The sequence below is a fragment of the Strix uralensis genome, chromosome 1 (genome assembly GCF_047716275.1).
Source record: "Strix uralensis isolate ZFMK-TIS-50842 chromosome 1, bStrUra1, whole genome shotgun sequence".
Taxonomy (NCBI): domain Eukaryota; kingdom Metazoa; phylum Chordata; class Aves; order Strigiformes; family Strigidae; genus Strix; species Strix uralensis.
In genome coordinates this window covers 122,704,298-122,729,701 of record NC_133972.1, presented here as the reverse complement: position 1 = coordinate 122,729,701, position 25,404 = coordinate 122,704,298, and the positions used below count along the sequence as shown (strand labels likewise).

General features: G+C 40.0%; 1 protein-coding gene across 6 annotated transcripts in view; it reads right to left on the bottom strand.

Annotated features, from left to right (window-relative positions):
* Nucleotides 1-22,052, bottom strand: part of MIB1 (MIB E3 ubiquitin protein ligase 1) — an 82,627-nt gene extending 60,575 nt beyond the window's left edge. For 2 of the 6 annotated variants that reach the window (XR_012630267.1, XM_074879334.1), the window contains exons 1-4: nucleotides 21,405-22,052; nucleotides 11,053-11,224; nucleotides 8,142-8,271; nucleotides 6,291-6,395 (exon numbers count right to left, since the gene is read on the bottom strand). Coding sequence is in view for 5 of the 6 variants with exons in the window: in XM_074879334.1 (XP_074735435.1) it covers nucleotides 6,291-6,395; nucleotides 8,142-8,271; nucleotides 11,053-11,224; nucleotides 21,405-21,633 (636 nt within the window). In the remaining variant the exon portion in view is untranslated. Of the gene's footprint in view, nucleotides 1-6,290; nucleotides 6,396-8,141; nucleotides 8,272-11,052; nucleotides 11,225-15,636; nucleotides 15,878-21,404 lie in introns of all 6 variants that reach the window. The other 4 variants (XM_074879315.1, XM_074879324.1, XM_074879357.1 and 1 more) reach the window with 3 other exon arrangements.
* Between the last annotated feature and the right edge of the window lie 3,352 nt (nucleotides 22,053-25,404).

Here is a 25,404-nt window from a genome sequence, read left to right as displayed (position 1 = left end):
ACAAACCAACCCAGAAACCTACAAATCTGTACTGTCTTTTTACCCTGCCTGTACAGTGCCCCGTTCATGGTCTATTTCTGAAATATAATGATACACTTGGTTGTAAAACTAAGTGGTAGCTTGATGTTTAACCTCAGCTTCACATCTGCCTTCCATTCACTTACATGAAGTCAATGTTAGATCGCTAAGGAATAAGAGTCTGATCTAAGTATCTCAGAAAAGCATATAAGCCTTCACCAAAAAACTGACAACCCAAACCACACAGGAAGATGAGGCACTAACAGAGATTAAGGCAAAGAGTTACATACAGATATACAGCAAAGAGTTCCTTCAGCAACTTTGCAAACAGCACTACTAATAAAAGTAACATCAACATGATGAAGGCCTGCAAATGTCTTAAAAAACATAACCAACCCCAAAAAAGATCTTGGAGTTTTAAGATAGGAAACTGTACTTGGTTGTACTTCAGTACCACAAAAGCTCGGTAAACAACTACTAATTGTACTTCTAGCACTCAGCTACTGTATTTATCAGAAAAGCAAAACAAGCTTTCTTCTGCCCAAGTAGTTTAAATAAAAAATGAGGGGTGGTGTTAAGGTCCTGGTCATCTCCTCCTCTGGGGACTGCGTGGCAAGGGGCCCCCCTAGTGAGGATGGAGCACAAACACAGCCGAAGCCCGGCCACGCCAGGCTGCCAGCACATGGCTGCTGCCAGCTCTCGTGCTCGCTCAGCCAGCTCTGCTGTACCGCACTTCAGAGAATCCCACCAGGATTTTTACAAGTTATACAAGTCTCCCTGAGTCTTGTAAATGGATTGAAATAGCAGATCATTTGGAGGTGAGATGTACAAGTGCAAAAGGAAATGCACAAAAACACAAGGGATGTTAAAATGCAAGTTTTAGACTCACAGTGACACCGTGTACAGAAGAAGTAGTAACAACTGTGAGGTAGGGTCTAAATCCATGGTGGAGACAAATGTGTAATTTATACACTAAAACGTGCAGTGTTATACACTAGTTTGATGGAGAAATCATTCAATGAACCCTGAATAGTACTCTTTCAAGAAAAACAAGCTATAAACTTTGTGAAAATTGTGTATAGTTAGAGAAGAGATGGCAGCCCCAGTTAAGCAGGAAAGCATTATAATAAAAACTCAAGGAACACCATGAGCACAAAACATTGCACAGCAGGATTTTCAGATCAGTAGTAACAACTGTTGCACAGGAGCAGTGGGTAATAATGGGTTTTTTTGCCTACAGTGGAGAACTTTGGTCTTCTAGCATCTACCTTCTGACTTGCTGAAAAAGTCTTTGCATTCCAGCTGTATGTGACTGGATTACATAAAGATCATGATCTGCTCAGCCAAATGAGAAATATGGAAAACATGACAGTTTACTTTGACTTACCATCCAATTATACCATTGAAAAAACAGCAGCAATTTCATCATCATAAAAACTTCAGAGAATGAAAAAACGTACATTACAGCAATGTCAGCAGCGTTGGCAGATGGCGTAAAAGCACCATCAGCCCTGACCTTGAAGGGTGAAACAATGCTGAATGAGCAGCTGCCTACTGGAATAACTATTCATAGAATCACAGAATGGTTTGGGTTGGAAAGGACCTTAAAGATCATCTAGTTCCAACCCCCCTGCCATGGTCAGGGACACCTTCCACTAGACCAGGTTGCTCAAAGCCCCGTCCAACCTGGCCTTGAACACTTCCAGGGAGGGGACATCCACAGCTTCTCTGGGCAATCTGTTCGAGTGTCTCACCACCCTCAAAGTGAAGAATTTTTTCCTTATATCTAATTTAAATCTACCCTCTTTCAGTTTAAAGCCATTAGCCCTTGTCCTATCACTACATGCCCTTGAAAAAGTTATTCTAATCAATATGGAATGCCATCCATCAAAACCAGGGAGGGGAGTCTACAGACTTGATAAGAAAACTAGGTGTGCTGCTAAGAAAAAGAAGAATGTTTAATCCAGATATACTGAAATAGCATCTAACATCAGCAGCAAACACCAGGAGAGAAATGAATACTGATCTTACAGATATACCAGCAGGAACGGTGTCACAGCTGCAGGTGTCTGAGGTAGCAATGAATACAACTATTAAAGGTCATTTTAAGTCTTTAAACTCACAACAGCTTTTGGCAAGAAAGTAAGACCTTACAGGGCAAAGGGAGAAAGCCCACTGCATGCTACTTTGTCGCCTCCTGAAGACAACAGACTGGATAAATCCTTAAGTTTTAGCTAAAGGTTTATAAGAAATACTGTATTTCAAATTTAATGAATTTTCAGTTTCAAGAAGCTGAGAAAAGTGAAGGCAATAAAAGGAGAAAGTAGAAGATGGTAAAGTGACTGAAATGACAAAGAAGTGTGAGGTATAAAAACAATAGCAACAGCTTCTTACAGAAGAAATCAGAAACCTCATGCAAATCCTGAGTGGTTTATAACCTTACTGTCTATTGATTATAGGCACTTATAAAAACTTCCCATGTGTAACTTTTTTTTTTAAGAAGGATCATTTTAAAGTCTTCCTTGTGGGTTAATACTGTAAATAGCAAAATTAGAAAAGGATCAGTAAGCACATTTCTGCTTAACAGAAATATGTTTCTAAGCAACTCAGTTAAGGAGAGATGAAAAACTTGGCTTGGTTGAGACTACAAGAGAAATGTAGAGAAATGAGACTACGTAAACAAGAAGTGAAACAAAGTCCGCTGACAAATGCAAATAAAAGCACAAGGTATACATAAATATCTCCTTCCTCTCTGGATTCCAAAACAACTAACCACCTAACTTTGGCTAGACTGAGTAACATAATAAAAAACACCTGCTGCATGTGTAAAGGTGGCCAAAATTCATATTTCTGTATTTTAAATCAGTTTTGATGGGCACCTAGAAGCAACAGGACACTAAAGTAACAAAATAATGAAAATTCTTGTTGCTCCTTTCTAAACTCCTCATTTTGAGCATACTGGGGACAAGATAAAAGACTAGAGAGCTGAAGATTTTACTTACCAATCTGACAGTTGTAACTACAGCAGAAAGCATATTCCTACATATAACACTCACCTGCAGTACCTAGTATGCTGAGACATCTACCTTGTTTCTTATTTTTTTTAAAAAAGCGTTAATAAGTCATTCTTAAAATCTTCTACAGTAATTTCAAGGATTATATTTAGGGGTAATCCAGATAAATGTTGATGAACAGACATTAGGTATTAATCAGGATAAGAAAGTTTAAAGTAACGTCAAAAACACAAGGGCAAGGAATCTTCTCAATTTCCTTTATGCACTCAACTATTCAGAATTTGTGGACAAAAGTACACAAACACAGATGGCTTACAGATTACTGTGACAATGATGGATGATAACTACAGTTACTTCTTTCAGAAGCTACACAGATGAAAGCAAGATCCTCCATAATGAAAAACAAGAGGAGGTTAATCACAACAAAAAAGGAAAAAAGGCAAGTGGTATAGAGCAGAGACATTTAGTAGCACAAAAGGATTCCTAAATAATGAAATTGATTTAGGGCATTCCAGCTGATGGAACTATTTTAAGTTTTCATAGCAAAATCATTCTATTAATAAGTAGTGGAATATAAAGCTTTGAAAACCAATGGCAGTTACCAGCTTTACATCCTCAGCTGTGTGATATGAAGAAATAAAACCTAGAAACAAGTCCAAAAAGCTACATCACAATATTCTCATTAACTCTCTAATTTCACATAGTGTATCTTTTTATTGCAAAAGGCTATGTTCACATATTTCTAAAGCAGGTGATGTGGTTAACAGCTCTGTTTGGCTTTAGAATCAGAATACATATAGCTATGAAATACAAGCAGTGTCAATAACCCTATTAGCCAACAGTACTTTATTCCTACTATGGATGTAGCAAACGTTATTCAACCTAACAGCATCATAAAAATAGATTACAGTTTGGGAATTTGTGGCCTGTGGCAGCAGAAACTCCCAGATTTAAATGCTGGGCTTCACAAAGAAAGGCACGATGTACCTCTATCAACCACTTCATACGTAAACACAGCAAGAGCAAACTCAAATAAAAACTCTAAGGATCTGAGCACAAATAAATGCAAGTTTTCAGCCAGCACCTGCTGTCCCACCAGTCAATCCTCATCTCTCCCAAGGAAAAGCTGGCAGGCCAGATAGATTAATTTTGAGGACCAGATGCAGCCTGTCAGCTATCAAACAAGCAACCCTGACTTACAATAATAAGCTGTTTCTTTAATCAGCTCCATTTGCATCTGAGTCAAGTGTTACTCATTTGCAAGCAGGGGTCTCTTCCCAGCTGTATTTACATGGGCACACACTCTCCAGTATTGTTGATTCCACATTCTCTGGACATTCTTAACCAATTTTCAAGTCCCAGAACAAGTTTGCCCCAACTTTATATGAACTTTCTGACAGTCAGTGTTACATAACAGCACATAAATAGTAGTAAATCATCATAATCAATTGTACACTTAGCATGCAATTAATCAGTTATAAAATTTAGCATTACATTCAAATGACTGTTTGTCACAGATATCCAAGAATCCATTCTGTCTGAAGTGAAAATTGTGCTTGATAAAAGTATCTGACAAAGATAAAATTATTGTAGGCATGTACTGCAATCAGGTAAGCACTACATATAAAGCCTCAAATTATCCTTTTTATACATATGTATGTACATATATTATTTATATATAATCTTATATATAATACATAGATATATGCAGTTTCACACACATTTTAACAGTTTTTTTGTTGTTAATTAAAATCACTGACCAATTATTTCTATTTGAACAAATCTTGTGGGGTCACCCTTATCCATTCAAATTTACAGCTGCAGTAGTTAAGTATTCTAGAAATATTTAACACTTCCTTATGTGGCAGTAGTTTGGCAACAGAATATAGTTGATTTATGAATAATATTTTTATTATTAAGGGAATAACTACTTCAGAACAGAATATAATTTATCTTAAATGTATTTTTTCTGAGGCCAGAAGGAATCTATAATGATTCCACAGAACTCCTACTATGCAGTCCACAAATTCTAACGTAGTAACTGAAATTGCAGGAAAAAAGGTTTTAAAAAAAAAAATCAGTTGATCTGTATCTCACGCTATCCAGGTTTTGTAATTGTGTTCCTTTTTCACGCACCACAATCAAATATAAGAGGGAGATACCAACCATTGGTTTAATAATATTATACTACAAAATACTACATAGAACTTTCTTCCCATTTTACTAGTACATAAGGAATTTCTTTAGAACTGGGGAGGACCGCGAAGCACGTAATTCAATACTGACTTATATTCTATCCTTAGCACCTTCATGCATCAGAAAAGCTGACCTGCACTAAAGATGTTTACCCTTTTTAAACCTGACACTGAAATATGAATTTACTGCAAAAGTCGTATTTAGTATTTATTTTTTACTCTAAACTTTATTTCAAGTGAGGCTATAAGGCAAAATATTTTACTTTCAAAACAAGTAGACTAGTCATTGTTTAACATGTTATTACTGATACACATGTGACAAGATGACAGTTCAATGTTAAGTTAACATGGTTTTCCTCTGCAGTATCAAACAAAAAATCATGCAAAGAAAATGCTAATTAAGATGTTATAAGCAGTTGATAATCAAAGTAACCTTTCCCTGACCCCCATTAGGATAAGAAAACACAGCAACAGAAGGCACTTAGGCTAGAGCCTGACCCATTTTCTCTCTAAAGCTGTAGAAGTAGCTGTAGAAGCTAGGAAGTGAAAAGAAAAATCTAGTGCTAAAGCAAATTACAGTTGTAACTTAATTCAACACCTTTTCATTGACAAAAAAACCTGCTCTCAGGAGGATTCTGAGTGTTGCCAGTAATTTTTTAAAAACTGCAAATCTTGCAGTAATCCCACCAAAATTTGAAGTGAACTGAAGAATTCAGGAGTTAAAGAGATAGGGTCTTTAAGAAGTTCATAACTAAGACTCTTCTCCTTTTCTGAATTTTAATTTAAGCACAATAGTAGCACAGTAAGATAGTCACGTACGCGATGTAAACATTTACTATCCTCTAGCAGAAATCAGCCCTATTCACATGTTTTATAAATACCCAGATCAGACTTTCTTACTAATACATATGCATGATCCATACAGCTGTATTCACAATGGCCTGACTAACAGCATGCAAACTGACAAAGGATATTAGAAAAGCAGGATAATAAAGCACAACAAGTTATTCTTACTACCCTTCCCCCACCATGCATTTTACCCTTTGTGTTCTTTTATACTTACCATGCCCTCAAAGCCAACTCTGTAAAGGTTTTTAGCACCATTGTCCCAAAGAACATATGCTGCGCTGTGTGGACTTGACGCACTCCAATCTTGGATTTCAGTTACCTTCAGTTTTAAAAATAAGAAAACTGTTTCTAGAACAAAGACTCAGAAGCACAATTTGAACTTAAAACCTTGTTCATCTCCTCAGAATAATTCAAGATACAGCAGTTTTACTGAATTTAATCAAATTTATCCTGAAGCTGTTTTCAGTTTGATACAAGTGTTCCCTAGGTGTCTTAATAAGATGGCAGCCTGAATATATACTTTTTAGGCCTATTTTTCTTTTGTGTATTTGGTAGGTAATCTAACTCCTTAAGTAGAGAACAAAATCTGAACTGTAAAAATTTATTTTGTAATGCTTTGACATGTTCTTACTAGAAGCAGCATTTAACTAAGAAAAACAGGATGAAAACTATCTTAATTGCTCCAATTTACCTGGTTTAACCTCTATTAGCCTGGTGGCAGTGCACTGTATTACGAGACAAAGTTTTATTTCCAAAGCCAATCTTTTTAACAACAGTACAAAAGACACTTCTGAAATCATGAGGCCATGCACCAAATTCTGAAAACACTTCCATTATTCAAAAAAAATCCATTTCCAGAATTTGTCTTCATTCTTATTTGTATTTAAGAGCTGTTTCTGCTATCTACCATCTGCTTTTCCTTGTTAAAAACATTTATATGCATTTATTTATATTTTCAGGTTGTAAATAATCCTACTAATTCAAGTTTAGTACATAAAGACAATGCAGAGTAAGATTCTTGATTTGCAAAGTTTCAGAGATTTCAAAGTATCTTGCCAAATTCACAGCAAGGGGTAAATAATCAGATGAAAAAAGCTGCACCTGAATATCACTTGCTTTAAGAGATGTAAATTTATTATTTCCTCCCAATAAAATCCAAAACTAAATCCCTAAAAGTCCTAAAGCTTCCAAAAATGTCTAGGATATAAAATAGGATAAATACCTTATTCAGGAATTTTGCACTTTCTTTTAAATGCTGCTTAAGCGTACTAAAAATAAATGCAACAAGAACCACCAGTTCACCAAGATAGTAAGGGCATCCAATTATCTTTCTAGAACATCTCATATTTGGTGATTAAAGTCATAGTATTTTACACTCCCTGCTGTATGTTCATACTTGTAACAAACCTTCATTATTTCTCAAGGTAAATGCAAACTTTGCAAAGGTTATGATTAGCAACATATAATTCCATGCGATTTTCAATAAATCAAAATATTTTTATTATACAACTATATAAAAACACATTCATATCATGCCCTAAGCCAGTAATATAATATCCACATCCAACATCTGCAAAATTTTTAATTTTAAACTGAAAAAGTCCATATAATTATTAGATGAAAAACAAAAGTCCAGGGTATAAGCCGTGAAAACCAAGAGCAAGAATTACACAAATGTGCTGACCCACAAGCAATAAGACTACAGAATGCAGTGATGACCAGAAAGGGCTATACTTGAGAGCTCTGGTTTTATACCAACTCTCTAGTAATGCTGAAATATGCCCCAGATCTTAAACAGACCAACCAAGACAAAAATTTAGTAGTTTTTATTAAAGATTTTGTGCTGGTATTGTAAAAAAGTAAATTTAAATTTAAAATAACTGGTCATAGTATACATGCCCCTCCTCTTTGTAAATGCTGGAGCATTACAGAATAAGATTAAATAATGTCCAACAAATTAAAAAAGTAACTTTTATGATGGTACTTTTACCCACAATTAGAAAGGCCACTGAGGCCATTACATGAGCATGCAAAAATCTTTTTATTTAAACCATTTTATTTTTACCTTCCCTCTACGCCCATTGCCACCATCTTGATCTTCCCATTGCCAGTCAACTCCTCGCACCACCCTGGCACCTGCAAAGATTCCTCTTGCTGTAATTTTCTTTGATTTACGGCGAGACTCCAACAATACCCTGAAGTTATTAAAAGAAGAACCCACAAATGTCAAGATAATAAAGTCCAAAATTAATCTTTGGGGATGGGAAAGGAGGAGAGCATCTTGAAACAAAAATAACCCCATAAGCACAGATTTCAGTGCATGAATCATATCCATTCAATTCTCAACTCAAACAGAAGCCCTCAAAATAAAAACCATGATATTCCTAAATCTGATTTACTGTATGTTTATAATTAGTTTTTAATTATAATAATTTAATGATAATTCTCCAAATTTCCTACAACCAGCAATAATCTTGTAACCACTTACATATAGATCTGTACTCATATTATTAAAATCATTAAAGAAACATACAGAGTCATATAAACAACACACTTCTGTTTCTCTTAGATGCACCCTAGGCCAATATTACTGTCCCGCAATTGCCCTGCCGTTTTTATTCAGAATTATGCTATTAAGTAAGAGCTACATCTCTTTCCCCTCCATGTGTCAGTTTAATTTCTACATACTTCTTACAGCATATCTTGGCAAATTTAATTTAATATATCACCATCCATTTATTTTAGTCATGTTATTCTTCTAAAGCAGAGCTCTTCATTCCCTCCGACTTCAACAGAACTGAAGTAGGTAAGTCCAAACAGAACATTTTATGAGTATTTAACTTACAACTAGAAAAAAAGAGACAAACATTTTCCTGCCTTTTCAGTCATCTCAAAAGCCACCAGCTTGCATGCAACCAGATTTCTTACTTCATGCCAGGAAAATGTTGCCAGACAGAATTATTTTTCAACTGAAATTCTGAACATTTCCTGACCTTTTCAGGAATTTATCACCCTCCTGCTAAACTTTTAACAGCCAGCAGATGGCAGACAAGGAAAAAGTTAAACTGTTAGTATCATTGCAAAGAGCAGATGAAAATATTAGCCATTTTTATCTAAGTAATATAAAAAAGTGATAGAAAACACAAAGATATGTTATTTATAGCAGCATTTTAGAAAGTCCTCAACACCTACAGAACTGAGACAAAAACCAGCATACATTACTTTGGTATGCTGCCGTATGATATCCCAACTCAAGAAGAAAATAGGTAGAGCTTATGCTTTCCTTCATCCAAACATCATTAGATGCCTCTTGCCATTTTTCCAATGAGATACCCTTCAAATTTAATAGCACTGCTTTGCCCTTTTCTCCTCCCTCAAACAGTTCACTTTAACAAAATCTTCTCAGCTTAGCTTGATCCAATAGAAACAGCTCCTTGGCAGATGAAGCTGCCTTCTAGATAAGAGCTGCAAAACAACTCAATGGGAGTAAACAAAGATAGGGAGAAAGTGACAAGATGCAAAAGATTTCTTGCAATTCTATACATTGTGTACAATCTAGCTCCAAAACTAAAACTTATGTTTTATACGCTCTAACAGACCACTTAAAACTACAAAGTAAACATCAGCTAAAAAAAAAAAAAGTAGAAGAAAAAAAAGTCTGGCAAGCATTCTCAAAAGCAATGAGATTTTTTAAAAAGAAATAAATAGAAAAACAGATTTGTATTTTGTTACCCATTCTCTATTAATTACACTAAGCCAGCACTTTCTACTCTTGGATCTAACTTCCAAGTCTTGTTCTGCATTAAACATTATATTTGAGACACTAAGCTTATGATATCTGTTTGGTACCTACATCTGCTGGCATGAATCTCAACAAAACAGAAGCTATTTTTTGATTAACCCACTGACCTGAGCATTTAAGCTATAGTTAAACTTCAAGGCAAACACTTGAGAAAATAAACACAGTCCCTACAAAACACCATATGAGAACTCAGTCTGTGTGCTCCAACCACTTCCCTTAACTGTAAAAGCACTGATAAAAGCACACCACTGAATTACAACATATTTGTAAACCTTACTTCTTCAAGAAGAAGAAATAAATGCTGTCTCACACGTGTTGCGTTTAACTGAATATCATATCTAACAAAAAAGCTTCCAATGATTTAACAAAAGAACATTCTGGAGAGTTATCACAGAGGTGATACCGCAGCATGTAGTCTTTAAACAATGCTTTACCATAACTCTCCCAGTATTTAGTAACAGGCAAATATCACTGTTCTCACTTAACCAGTAGATAAATCATGACAGAGGGGGGCTTTGGATTCAGACAAGTTATTTAAAGTAAAGAACACAAGAAGAGCTATGCAAGAACACTAAATGCCAATTTTGCTCAGTTCTTCCCTCGGAGACAATAATAGATGCTTAAGAAAAGAACATGAAAAACAAGGCAAGGGTAGAACAATCCTTCACATCATCTTTTCCCCGCTTTCTGTAGTGAGTAGTTTAAGCAGATCAAGTCAAAGGTTTTATCTCCAAGATCATTCTGTTTTTCATAGCCCAGAAGGAGGGTATTTTGCCCTCAATCCGTCTACACCATTTTTGAACCTAGTAAAACTTTCACATTCAAGAATTCATTGACAAATCATTTTGTGGTTATACATTATGTAAAGATAATTGCCTTTGTTTTAAAGCTGCTATATGATAACACAAGACGTAGGAAGACTGGAATGAGAAAAGAAACTGAATAATCACACTGTAACTCTTTACTCCATTCTTTCTGAAATTTCCATGTTTTCCAAGCTCCAAAGATCTGTCCTAGCTACCTTCCCTCACAAAGAGGTAGAACCAGTAAAGAATCTACACCTCAAGCCACTATCCTACTTAATCCAAGTTTCAGTAACCAAATCTGCAGTTTAAAAGCTAACCACAAGTAACTGTTCCTATTTAATTTCATGGGGAAAAAAAATAAATTTTACCTTTCACTCCCTGGTGTGGTAATTCTGTAAAAACGATGCCTCAAGTGATGTTTGTCCCCGTGATAGCAAACTGTGCACAAGTCATAATTTGTGCATTCAGCACATTTCCATCGGATGCCAATGATGGGTTGCTGTCGACAAGTATCACACATAGTTCCATCATGCTTGATACCTGTGGGGACAAAAAGAAAAAAAACTTAACTTTGCCACATCACTACATAGATTTCTGTTGTGCACTGCTATAATTTGAAACCATATAGTAAAAAGTTAACAATAAGGAAAGGCTGCTAGTCATACCCTATCAGGCTATATGACTGAGGCATAAATATAATGGACTTTGCCTCATATGTCCAGTTCTCAGTCTGTTCCTGAAAAGTTGTATCTTTTCTCAGCTCAAAGAGCTCCAAAGAGCTTTTTCTCAGGAGCTGAGAAAAGCTATGTTTGGTTTTTTCTATGTATACAAATCAGAGAAAGAGAATGAGAAATCCTTTAACTACAAGTTAAAGGGTCAGAAATGTGTATATCAAAATATACAGACAATTTGGAATTTATCTCTGGATTAAGACTATCAACAGATGTTATACCATGAAGGCCACTCTGTTCAGCTGTTCATGACAGTTTGAAAATCATTGGTTTGATTTACACATTTTGTACAGTGGAAAAGGTAAGTGCTTACCTCTATTCTTTTTTATATAGGAAAAAATTAAGCTCTCTTGGATAGATACCATAAACTTCCTGAAAATTTGTTACCTCTTTTGAAGCATTTTACTGCTTTATATGTTGGTATTTTTGAAAAGAATGGGGCAGAGACAGACCAGATGTAACCCATCAGCATGTGCTCTGCCCAGCCTTCCACAAAAACTGAGTTGTCAAGACTTACTCCTACAGCTTTGTCAAGCTACAGCAGAGTGGAAGTGATCAGTCACAGTTTCCATCCATGCATCCTGAATACCATGAACAGCCACAAGTTTATATAAAAAAAATAAAAATTCTGCTGCTGTTTGGAAAAAATTGAGCAATAGAAGGGAGAAGCACTGGCATTCAGTCTGTAGCACAAGATAAAAATGAGCGCTAAAAGGTTGGAGTAACACAGATTTTTCCCAGTCATTCAACTTCAAAAAAACCAGCCAAAAAACAACATCACTCTCGAATTATTGAGGAAGAACAGGTTTTGTCCCCTCCAGAAGGGATGCTTTTAGAAATGACTGCCAAATTCACTATAAACCTATTAGTGACTTCTATCCAACAGCTGAGCCATCCACAGTGAAGAAAAAGCAACAGTTGGAGAGGCAAAACTGAAGGAAATGCCTTCTTGTCTGATCATTTCACAGAATCATGTAATAGCTCAGTTGGAAGTAATTTCTGGAGATTGTCTACTCCAACCACTACTGCTCAAAGCAAGGTAAACTAGAGTTGGCTGCCCAGGACCACATCCAGTCAGGTTTTGAGCACCTCCAAGAATGCAGACTCCACAACACAGCCTGTTCCAGTGTTCAATCATCCCTATAGCAAAAATGTTTCTTCTTATGCTTAAGTGAAAATTCCTGTATTTCAATTTGTGCCCATTGCTTCTTGTCCTGTCACTTGACATCACTGAAAAGAGCCTTCCTCCATTCGCTTTACAGCCTCTATCAGGTATTTATACTCTTAGGATCCTCCTGAGCCTTCTCTTCTCCAGACTAAATACCACCAGTTCCCTCAGCCTCTCCTCATACCAGATGCCTTAAGATCCCTTCAAACACATTTGCAGCCCTTCACTTGACACACTCAGTATGTCCACCTCTCTCTCGCACTCGGGAGTCCAGAACTGGACCCAGTACTCCAGGTGTGGCCTCACTAGCACTGAGTAGAGGGGAAGGATCACCTCCCTTAACCTGCTGGCAATGCTCCTAATGCAGCCCAGGATACCACTGGCCTTCATTGCCACAAGGGCACATTGCTGGCTCACGGTCACTGTCCATTGGGACCCCCAGATCCTTTCCTGAATAGCTGTTTTCCAGGCAGTTGTCCCCAGCTTGTACTGGTGCAGAGGTTAATCCTCCTCAGGTGCAGGGTTCAGCCATTCCCTTTATTACATGAGAATCCTGCTGGCCCATTTCTTTAGCCTGTCAAGGTCCCTCTGAATGCCAGCAAAATCATCTTGTGTTCATTTCTCTTTAAGATGGCTTCTCACTCCACCCTCTTCAGCCCTGATTATAAATTTAGGAAGATTTCTGGCCTCACAATTAAAAAATTTTCTGATGCATGAACACTGGAATAAATATTTAGGTAAGGCTGGAAAAGGCAACACATTTGGAGCAAAGACTGCACATAGCACCACAGAGATCTGAGCAGCTCTTCAGGGCAGTCAAAGATAGCCTTCAGTGACAACAAAAACCCTGAAACTGCTGATGTTATACCAAGTGATCACTGTAATTCCTGGTGCGGTTCATGACTAAGGTGGCATCCATACTTCGACCACAAAGTCTGTGCTGAAATTCTGAAGGTCTGTCAAAGACAAGTCCTATAACCCACAATGTTATTTGCCAACTCCAACTGCTAGACAACACACCTTGTATACCATAATCGTTCTTTTTAACTAGCTTTCTATATTTAAAAAGTATTTGCTGCCTGGTAACAACAACTAAAAAGGCTATTTTTCTACAGAACAAGAACTTGGAAAACACCCATACATTTTCTCCCCCCACACAACTCTGTCAATGACCTTCTTCCCAACACGGTGGGTTAACATCAAGCAGAACGCTAGCTATCTTGTTATGCGTACTGAGACTTTGATGTCTGGTATCTGTTGATTATCTGTAACAATAAGATAGAATTAGCTATGATCTCACAGTAACTGTCTCACTGCTATGAATTGTATTGAACCATTTCACTGGTTTTTTGGTTGTCTTCAAGAGCAGGTACATTAAAGGGACTCCAATAACCAGTTAAGTGTTTTGCTGCCTTGCTTAAAAAGTCTAACTAGTTATGGTGCTTAGGGTTGAGGGATGGTATTTTTTAAAAAAAAAAAAAAAGATTGCTAAATTGGCATTTCACATAGAAACAGAGAACTTGCACATCTTTGGATTTTTTTTTAACAGTTGCTGAACTTCAGGGAAGAGTTTGCCAAGGATCACATTTATTCTGGATGTAGAAGGACCAAGGAATCGAGTGCTGCAGGATTCTTCAATTTGTTCAAACAGCAGGAAAATGGGAAAAAGAGAGGTATAATCAGGAGTCATATAATACAGAACTAGGTCATCTCACAGCAAACTCAAATAAAAACTAAACATTTCTAGCCAGTGAGGAAAAAGCTGCTGTGGAAAAACTCAGAGAAACTTCCTTAGAAAGAAGAAAAAAACATATGAAGATATTTGACTCAAAAGTCACTTTACTGACTATAGCATCTGGGACTTAAAAGACAACAGTGCATATCTGAAGCCTCTGATCAAGAGAGTCACATCTCTATCTCACAGATCCCTACACACCACCCTAAGAGATATACAGCCTTTCTTCATCCGTTCCCTGAAACACGATTCCAGCAGCAACACCCACTTCAGCGCATGCCTCACCTGACCATGCTGCTCCATTCTTTAATGGAAAGAATGCCAGAGCTGAGCTGTAAACTGGATCAAGAAACATACCCAGCTGGAAAACAGCCAGGAGGAAAAATATTCAACTGGATTGGTTTCCCAATCCCATTCTTTGTGGTGCTGTACGACACTGCTGGCACAACAAACAAAGCATTGCAGGGCAGGAGCAGGCAAGTAATCCTGTTACAGAATTTTTAACCACTGCACTAGAGATCTGGAGGGAGAAGTAGAATTGTATGCCTCTGGTAACAGTGAACTAAGTTTTAATTTCATCTGCTAAAAAAAAAAGCAAAACAAGGTGTACTACTGGGTCACAAAATGTGATAGCTAAACTCTTATTCATGTTCATAACACAAACAAAATGAACTGTGTAAATCAATAGTAAGTTTTAAAGAAGGTTGAAAGAATTTTTTTTTTCCTAAATTGAGGTAGATATTATAGGTACACAAGTGTGGTGGGTTGACCTTGGCTGGCTGCCAGATGCCCACCCAGCCATGTTCTCATTCTCTCTCAACAGGATAGGGAGTGAAAATGAAAAAGCTTGCAGGTCAAGATAAAGTGAGATCATCTACCAATTACCATCACAGGCAAAGCAGGCTTGGGGAAAATTAAATTTATAGCCCACTAAAAAAGAGGATGCTGAGAAAGATAAAAACTAAAACACCTCCTCCCTATACTCCCCCTTCTTCCAAGATGCAACTTTACTCCTTCTTTCCCAACTCTTCTATCTCTCTACTTCTCCCCAGGGGAGATAATCATAGAATCATTTCTGTTGGAAAAGACTCTTAAGATCATTGAGTCCAACCATTAACCTAACACTACCAAATACACCACTGAATCACATCCCTAAGTGCCACATCTACAAGTCTTTTAAATACCTGCAGGGATGGTAACTCAATCACTTCCCTGAGCAGCCGATTCCAGTGCCTGACAACCGTTTCTGTGAAGAAATTTCAGCGAAGTTGTGGACTGACCATAACCCCCTCCCCCCCATTCCTCAATAGCTACTCACACTTTTCCCTGCCCCAGCATTAGTCCTCTCCACAGGCTGCAATCCTTCAGGAAAACACTGCTCAAGCGTGGGCACTCCATGGGCTGCAGCTTCCTTCAGGGCATGTCCACCTGCTCCAGCACGGGGTCCCCCACTAGCTGCAGCATGGATACCTCCTCCATCGTGGCCCTCCACTGGCTGTAAGGGGACAGCCTACATCACCGTGGTCTCCATCTACTCACCAAAATTCAGTCCTGAGGACCTGATGGCGGCACACATTTATGGGGAGGGAAGGAGACATTATTTCTAATGTTTCAGACTAGCTCTGCTCTAGCCCAGTGAACTGAATGCTTATCAGCTTTGAGATCCTATCTTTCAACTTATTTTCACCAAAAAGTAAACCAATGTGTGCTCCAGAACCACCTCATGATGTAAACTGTGGCACACTACACAGGGAAAACCAGGAGACTGGGTCAAGTGTAGGCTCTGGAGACAAATTGAAATCCTGACGCAAATGCAACCTGTATCTGTCACACAAACCACTTCTGCTCTTCAAAAGGAAGACTGTTTAAGAAAGGTTGAGAAACACAAACTTTACAAAGTTTGTATTAGGAAAGCTTGCCTTAATTAAACCACTGGAATACATTAAAGTGCCACAAAAACTTCAGAATTCAAACATCAGCCCTGCAGCTGGCTAGCTGTGAACCAGAAGAGCACTTTACCTCAAAAATGAGATAATGCAAAAATGAAACCTCTAAAGATTCTCAAGATTTCCTACGAGCAAGCTATTTCAAAACGAAGCAGATTTTGTATCATCCTCCATAGTATACTGAAAAAACAAAAGAAACCAGGTAATGAGAATGGTACTTTCACCATGCTCAATTACTTTTAAATAGCTGCCATTTCCTAATGTCCCTCCAACCTTAGTACACCATAAAATCCAGTATTCCTGATATCCACTTGTTATTAGTATTTTTACTATTTGCATTTCATATTAGTTTCCTACCTTTATGTCTCTGCCATGGTCATTTTCACTTCTCTCATCTATTCCCAAATCTTCCCTGGATTACCTAGCCCACCATTCCTCGGTCACCACTCATTTATACATCAATTTTACAGCCTTTGCCTACAAGTTTTTAAAACCCATGCTCACTCTTAAAGCTGTGAAAGAAAATAGAAGCAGTGTTGCTCAAATTGCTATTTGAATTTGTTAAGAATCTCTCTTTTGTGCTAAAGTTAATTAGGTGGCAATATACAGCTGTCCAACAAAAGAATGTTTTAACAGTACAGTAAGATGTACAAGAGATATCAATACCACTCACTCTTAAGCACAGCTTAAGTCAATAGTGATTTCAATTACTTCTCAGAATCAACAAAATCTGGTTTCTAATGGACTTGCTATTCTCTACAGAACTCTAGTAAGTCAAAATTCTTTCATATCATATGACAATACTACATCAGGCAAGGGATACCATAAACTACTTAGAAAACCAATTCATTTACACCCCAATTTAAAAAGCAATAGCAATGTTTTGTTTTTCCCATTCTTTCACTCCAGATAATTTTTACACTATGGCCAGATTCCAGGCAAACTGAAAAGAAAGAATTTTTACAGATTAACCAGATTCTGAAAAATTGTGTGAAAACTCAAATCAGTGTCCCCACAAACATTATTCATCTATTAAATACTCTGTTTGGCAGCAGCCAGCTGACCAATTATTACAGACAAGAGATGCCCAACTTGCCAACGCATATGTCCTATCTGGTAAGGGTATCACAAGATACATGAGGAGGGAGACGATTATTGTGTAGGAGACATGGGGGAAGGGCAGGAAGAACAAAGGACACGTTTATTAAAAAAACCAGGCTTCCCAAGTACCACTGCTCATGAAGCTATTAGATTTTTTTACTTGTGAGGGGTTCTCTAAGTATTTACAAATAGCCACTAAAAAAAATCTTGACTATTTGCCTTAAATTACACTTGATGTGCTAAAAGTAAGAACAAATAAACAAATACATAGGATAAATCATCTGAGGTGGTCTACCTTTTAAAATGTTCTGACATGTATGACTTCATGATGACCTATGCAACTCTTCAGTTTACAGAAAATTATTAATATTAATAGGGAAAGCCACTCAGATCGTCAACAGATAACACCTACATTTTCAGTATTAGCACAATACAACACACAGAGCTTTCCACACGGCACAGATGCTCGCTCTAGCTGCAGGATAATTCCATGTCAAGATTCCATTTCCTAACTCCAGCCCCTCCACCTCCCCTTATTCAAACACAATTGGGTAAATATTTTCAGCAGGAAAATAACATTGTTACTTTGAACCAACCATATATATAAAAGAGGAAATGGATGACAAATGAATTTTAGCCTAAGCTTTGTAGAAAGCAAATCTTCAGAAAGAGAATAAACACAGAAAGTTTCTGTAATGATCATGAGTATTATGTTAACAGTCGGGACTGCCCTCTACAAACATGCTACTGTACAGCCTTTACCTCTGGCAAAAGGCTGCCTTCCCTTCTAAATATAAAGCTTGGGTTTATATACTTTTAACTTCTGTTCAGCAACTCAGAAAACTGCTCCTTTCTGGTTTTTTTTCCACAATACTACCAGAAAAAGGGGACTCTCAAGACTCCTAGATGCAGGCACAAAGCTACTTTACAGAAAGACCATGATTTATCTGCAAGTAATCAGGCAACCACACTGCACTGCTCATATATTGCATCCCACCACTTACTCCATTTAGAAGGCCACTATGCAGGACCTAACTCAAGTTTCCTTTCTTCTAACTTAGTTTCTTTTCTTCTAATTTAGTTTCTTTTCATTCTTTGTTTACTAATCCCTCTCAATCGCTCTGTCTTGCTTAAAGAAATGCTGGCCAAAGTACATATGATCACCAGTGGGCACCTAATGCAGCTAGCCTGGTAGACATAACTGAAAAACAAAACTTCGTATCACCAATCATTCATTACCCAGATGACTACATCTGAAGCAAAGAGCTTACAAGAGATACTTCATGTAAATCATGGATGAGTTTTTATTTTAAAGACCACCATCCAAAAATCTTAGTAATGGAATTTAAGTTTTAGAAAAAGTTAACGTAGTCTCACAATGCTGGTAATAGCCTACAACCATTAAAATACAAGAACAGTACATCATTAAGTATATGAAGCATTGTTCTGGCATCAAAGGGAAAGCATATACATATATATATATGCACATACATGTATCCAACGCAGGTAGGTTGTTTTTTTTTTTTTTAATAGAATGAACTTCAAACATTACTTCTATAACACAATGGGTTCCTGATGCATCACTCCTGTTTCTGGCTGCACAGGCCTCAAACTCATCAAAGCAGCAACTCTGGCTGCAAGCACTACTTTTAAGGGCTTATAGCAAGTCTGGTTTTGAATACCTAATAAAAAGAACTCCTAGCAATAAATAATTTAATTTTGCTTTCTACTGCTGTACTTTTATATTTATTCTCACTATAAACTTACAGTCATGTTATGACTGTAAATTTATGAATCAGAGACATTTTCTTCATTTTGAGCCATGATTTTACACTGTGCTAAGTATCATCAAACAAAAAATACTCCATATTTTATAATATTTCCTTGCTCAACAGCATCATTATTAATACTACCATTAGAAATTCCTGTCACCTAATCCCACTTTTCCTGTAACTATTTGTATCTAAATTATCTAAATGTCCCTAGAGATAGTATCAAATTATCACCCAAAGTCAGAGTCCCTTATTCTAAACAACGGATAATCAATACCATGGAGAAAAATAAGTAATTGCAAAAAGGTGGAAAAGTGAAGGCGGGAAGCAATTTGCCCGGGAATACAAAGTAAATCAGTAAACCCAGGATTTCACTCCAAATTGACAGCATCCTAATTCCATGAATGTTGCCCTTTTGCTGCTACTACTTTACAGATTTTTACTCTTCCTACCTTCAGGGAACCATGACTCAAAAGTAACTCCCTCTAGCAAAAAGCAACCCTGGCTAGTTCTATGGAGCAGTTCTGTGAGGATGATGCACATGTTGGCCAAAAACCTCAGGAAGAGAAATTTCATTTTGCAAAGCCTGAAAACAGCAATGATTATGAATTTTTCCCACAGCAATATACATAGTCCTACCTGAAACAGAAATTAAAATTCTAATACAAAAGAATAAACATAACTGAAAATTAGAAGGAATAAAGCAGCAAAAAAAACCCACCCCCAAAAAACCCAAGGAATTAAAACTGAGTATTACATCCAGGCTTCCAGATGCAGTTAACAGCAAATACATCAAGCAGAGCTAGAATAATGAGCATTCAAGGCTTATATTCAACACTTATGCATACACTTCAATCTTAAGCAGAAGTAGTCTCACTGGTTTCTACAGGACATCAAATGCAGGTAAAGTTTCAAAGCATAAACATCTGCAAGACAAGGATTGACAACCTGAAAGACTACTCTTAACTTCTTGTTCCAAGGTCCATTTCAAAAAGCTTTTCAGCTCATTTTAATGGCATCTACCCTCCAAAACAACAACAAAAAACCAGCCATGAAGTCAGGGGAGAGGAAGGTACCCAGACATAGAAAAAATAAATTCATCTCAAAGGCTCACAATGCAATGTGCGGTGGTTGGGTTTCTTCCTTAGCAAGATTTTCTTAATTAGAACAAATTCCATCATGGTGTCTCTTCAGAAGTCTGTTAGCTTCAACCCACTGCTATTTTCCTTTCTGTAACACTACACATAGGTGGCTCAAAGATGGTCTCTCCATCATATTCTAAATGAAAGACACATTACAAAACCAGTACATCTAAGTACCCCAACAAATCGGTCCGATCACCTCGTTATTGAGGCAATCCTGCCCAGCCCCAAATCAACTCACTATGTTTCTGATGAAACTAAACAATGTATTTTTCTTTGTGAATTTTCGCTGTAAAAACAGGTGCTAAAACAAACACTTCCCTGCAGCGTTTGCAACACTAACACTGCCGCATAATGTCAGTGCAGATCTAAACCCATTGTCCAAACTGACTGAATTTAAAGCATAAATATCAAGCAGTCAAGTAATTACAAGAATGAACGAATGCATTTTTTTTCCAACACCTTCACTATTTTATAGCAGGTCTGGCAATACAGATAAAAGGCAACGTGCAGATTACCAGACAAAACGGTATTTCAACCACTTAATCTTTATCAAAAAAGGTGCTACACCTCTTTTCTGCAATCCCTCAAAAACGTGACTCAGAATGACTGTCACCATTTTACAAAACAGCTCTGAAATATAATTCAAGGGGGGGGGGATAAAAACCAAAACAAAACCTTGAGGTACCATCCTCTCGGTTCCCTCCCTCCACTGACACCCCCACCCCAGCACACCGGGAGCCTGCTCTCTACGGCAGATCACTTTTGCTTTGTCTACCCCAATTTAAAAGTCCCAGGACAACTTCTCCCTCTCCCCACGGCCACACGCTACATATTTATTCTAAGTTAGCTTGTATATATACATATGCACGCGCACGTACGGACACCCACGCGCAACCCTACGAAGGGAGGGGGGAGGATGGTTGACTTTCCCCCCCAAAACCGAGAGGAAAAGGCGCACCCCGAAAAGGGAAAGGAGGGGAACAATCCGCCCCCAGGGACGGGCCCCCGACCCTCACCCCGCTGCGGGGACCCTGGGGTGCTGCCCCTCGCACCCACCACAGCCTCGAGGGGGTCGTGTGGGCTCGCCCCTTCCCCCCCACCCCGCCCCCGGCCGCCGCTCACCGGTGGGCGCGCTGTCGAGGATGCGGAGGTCGTAGGCCCCGGAGCAGCGGTAGTTGGCGGCGGTGCCGTTGTCCCACACCACGACCACCTCCTCAGGGCTCTCGAAGCTGCGGACGGTGCCCACATGGCCCTCGCCGCCATCCTGCTTCCCCCACTTCCAATCCGGGCCCCGGACCACCCGGGCCCCGACTCCCTCCACCATCACCCGGTTGTTCCGCGAGCTGCTCATCCCGGCGACGCCCCGCGGGCCCGGGCCCCGGGGCGGCTGGAGGGGCCGCGCAGCCCGCAGGCGGCGAAGGGGGACCTCGATGGGGACGGCCGCCTGGGGCGCGGGGAGGGAGGACGCGGGCCGCGGGTGACGGCGCGGCGACGGAGGGAGGGGGGCGGGGGGGAAAGGGGCAATCCTGGCGCGACGGTGAGCGGCGGAGGGAGGGAGGGAGGGCGGGACCCTTCCGAGGGGCCGGGGGACGCGACCAGGGCGGCGGGAGTCTCCGGCCCACTCCTCCTTGCTTCCTTCCTTCCCACCTTCCTAGGCACCCCTCCCCCGCGGCCCCCCGCGGCGCCCGCCCGCGCCCCACAGCCCCAAGCCACCGCCGGCCCCGCGCGCCCGCCGCTACATCCGGGAACTACGGCGGCGGCAGCACCACGGCGACCGGCGGTGGCGCCCAGCGCCCGCCTCCCCGCCCTGCGCGTGCGCGCGGCCCCGGCGCCTCCGCGCAGCCGCAGCGCAGCGCGGCCCAGACGAGGCGGGACTCGAGCGCCCCCTGCGGGGCCGCGGTGGGCTCTGACCGGCGCTCCGAGGCCGCCACCCCCCCGCCCTCCAGAACCCGTGGCGGGCCTTTGCCGGTGGGAATGGGAGGCAGCAGAGGAGAGAACAGGGATCTGTTGATGTATTTACCCCTGCCGGCAGACCTGCCCGCGGCTCCCGCAAGTCGCCAGCTTGGCGGTTCCCTCTGCGGGCGCCGTTGAGTCCCCCGAGGGCAGCGGCCCCGCCCTGCCCCGCCCCGCCCCGCCCCGCCCGGCGCTGAGGTGATTTTGGCGGCAGCAGCAGGGAGAGCGCTCCTACGGCCGCCCTCCGCGGAGCCAGCCTTCCCAAATCAAATTGTTTCGGTTAAGTCTTGCCCGGCATAGCCTAGGTAAACTTGTAGTGTGTTTTCCCCGTTTTTTAGTTACTTCTGTGCCCTGAAATCCTTTTTTTTTTTTTTTTCAAACCGTGGATATGAGTCTTGCACGCTATTGCGGTGAGACTGGTGGGTCTGTACTCACCTAGAAAGCACGGGTATATGTACAATGAAAAATAAACTTCTGTAGCCCAGGAGCTTTTTTAGCTGGTATTCGGGTGCTGCAGTCAACAAAGGGAGGGAATCTGTACCTCCACCCGCCCTTCCTACATCGGGTTATCCCTCATGGAGGACATAGCTAAATACAATTCTGCATAAACCACCCTCTCCGTAAACAAGAATGAAGGATATTCACTCTTACAATATTTAAGGATTTCCCACACATTCTCAGTAATCTTGTACAGAATACACCTCTTCCTTTTAAAAATGGTCCTCTGTTTTTGTCTCTGTGTGTCGACTTTTTAAAAGCATCTATCTTAAAGGACAGACAAGTCTGAACCACAGAAAAGAATACAATTTCTTAGTCAACAGGGAAATGGGTGATAAAAGGCAGCCTGACTACCCTTGTGTCCTGGGTGGTTTTACTGTTTCTATGCTTCCTTCCACCTTCGTGGTTACTAACATGGCTAGAAGAGTCTATGAGATCATTTCCTGACTTCTTTTGTGTAGTTTTCTCACAATATGTATAGTGGAGCAGAATAACATGAACATGTAACCACCACTCTACCACCACATTCCTCACATAATTCATTCCTTCCTAATCCATGCTAAGGCTAAAAACCATTGCCTTAAACACGATATTGTGTCCTGACAATAGGCACTCCCAAGCAGTGTCTGATTTCTACTTCTGCAGTGAAAACCTCAAAACGCTAACAGATACCACCCTAGGAAAGCATGCAATTGCCAGGCAGTCTGGGTTTTCTTACAGATGCTTCTCCCCACACAAAAGCTTATGGTAGCTAATTACATTTGGTACATGTAAATTGAAATTAAATGTATAACACATGGCAGAATTTCCCTTTCTATCAAAGGATCTAGCTAGGCTCTATCTATGGTCATAATGTTCCCATCTGCCTCATTCTACTTTTTCATGGTTTCATCATTACAGGCAAGTATAAGGTTCATGCATATCTAAGGATAACCCAGAGCACATTTTCCTATTACTCCTTGATAGGGTTGGATAAAAGCTTTTTGCAACCAGGAAATGTGTGCCAGGAAAACCAACAAAGACTGAGATCAGAATTGGTTCTGGAGAGAAGCAGAAGAGCTCATCCCTTACATTTATTTTTCAAAGAAATTCTAAATTATAGACATTCAGAGAGTCTGCTGCCGCAGTTCAGCAGCAGTGCATGTGGGCAGATACTATCCTGGAGCTTCTTCTCTCCTGATAATCCTTCTCCTGACCATTCCTGCTCCATCTATCCCAATAGCCCCTGCCTCTCCTACTCACCTGCTTTTTCCATCAGACTATTGACTTGCAAAAACCAGCAATAATATCAGCATTTAGTTTGCAGCAGGAAACTGAACACTGTAATACCTTAAGGAAAGAACTTGTATTCACTTTCCAACTGAAAAAACTCTTGTTTCTGCAGGTAGAGGGGGTTAGTGTGTTGGCTGGTTGGTTTTGCACAGAATAAATGCATGCGACATTTTCAGTTGTCTCTAACAAGTCGTTGGCCCCTCAGCAGGACTGTTCTCCTGAGAAGGCTGAGAGTTTATCACATTTCCTAAACTTTCACTTGCCCCTCTGACTTTACCGCACAGAATGACTTTTACAGCCTTAGAACCAATGTATGCTCACACTCCAGGTCATTTACCAGGCCTCAAATCGTGAGAAAAATGCCATCTAAAACCTTGCTACTGGAGTTAGTAGAAGTTTTATTTCCTTGCTTTTTGGGTCTGCAATCTAGAAATCATAGTCATAACCTTCCTCAAACCTAGCACCAGTAGAGGCACGGGACCTATATTGTTTTCTGCCACCCCTGTCAGGGGAGGAGACCACCAGGGCAGACTGGCAGAGCAGTAATGCCTTAAACTGCTGCAGCAGAAGCAATCAAAGCTCATCTGCCAAAGCCTTATTTACCTGAACAGTGCTGCTGTAACTAACCACTGCTGCCTGGCTTGTGAGGCAGCGCTGGCTTGCAATACCTCAGGTAGTCATGATAGAGAAGTTAAATCACAGGCTGGAGGAAGGGAACCCACGGTGCTTTAGGCATAGTCACCTGTAATTGCAAAGACTCATTATTAAAATGCATTCAGTGCAGGAATCTGGATGCACAAAAAGAACTACAGAACGAGTTCCCTTCTGGCTACCCAGAATTATGTATACTGCTGAGTCACGCTACCCTCCAGCTGGTGATTATGGTCTTCCTCACTACTTCCTGCCATATTAGAGCAACCCAGTGAGGGGCTGTGAGAGAAGACCTCTGGTTTATGCAGAATTCAGCACTGTGCATAACCTAATGACTTCCCTTTAAACTCCTTGTTATTGTTGGAGAGCATATTGGCTTTTTGTAAGAGCACCTGCTACCCTCCAAGAGGGTAGGAGAACCCTCACAGAGTCACAGAAGATAAGACTGCAGAAGTTATCCAGCCTTTGCCCCTGTTCATCTAAACCATTCCAGAGAGCTACTTGCCTAAACTCAGCCTGGTTGTCTTTTGGTCAGGCTCCAGCAGGGAATCCTAATGTAAGTATTTGCATGGATGAGAGAGAGACTTTGATAGACATTTTTTCTGGACTGGCTTGTTTGATTAAAGCTGAACTTGCAATGTAGAATGTGGAACATGCAATGCAGAAGGGGGACTGTGCCTATTTCAGGAGAGAATCCCATGTGAAAAGGCTGCTTTTATGTGGTTTAGAAGAAAAAAAATCCCAATTT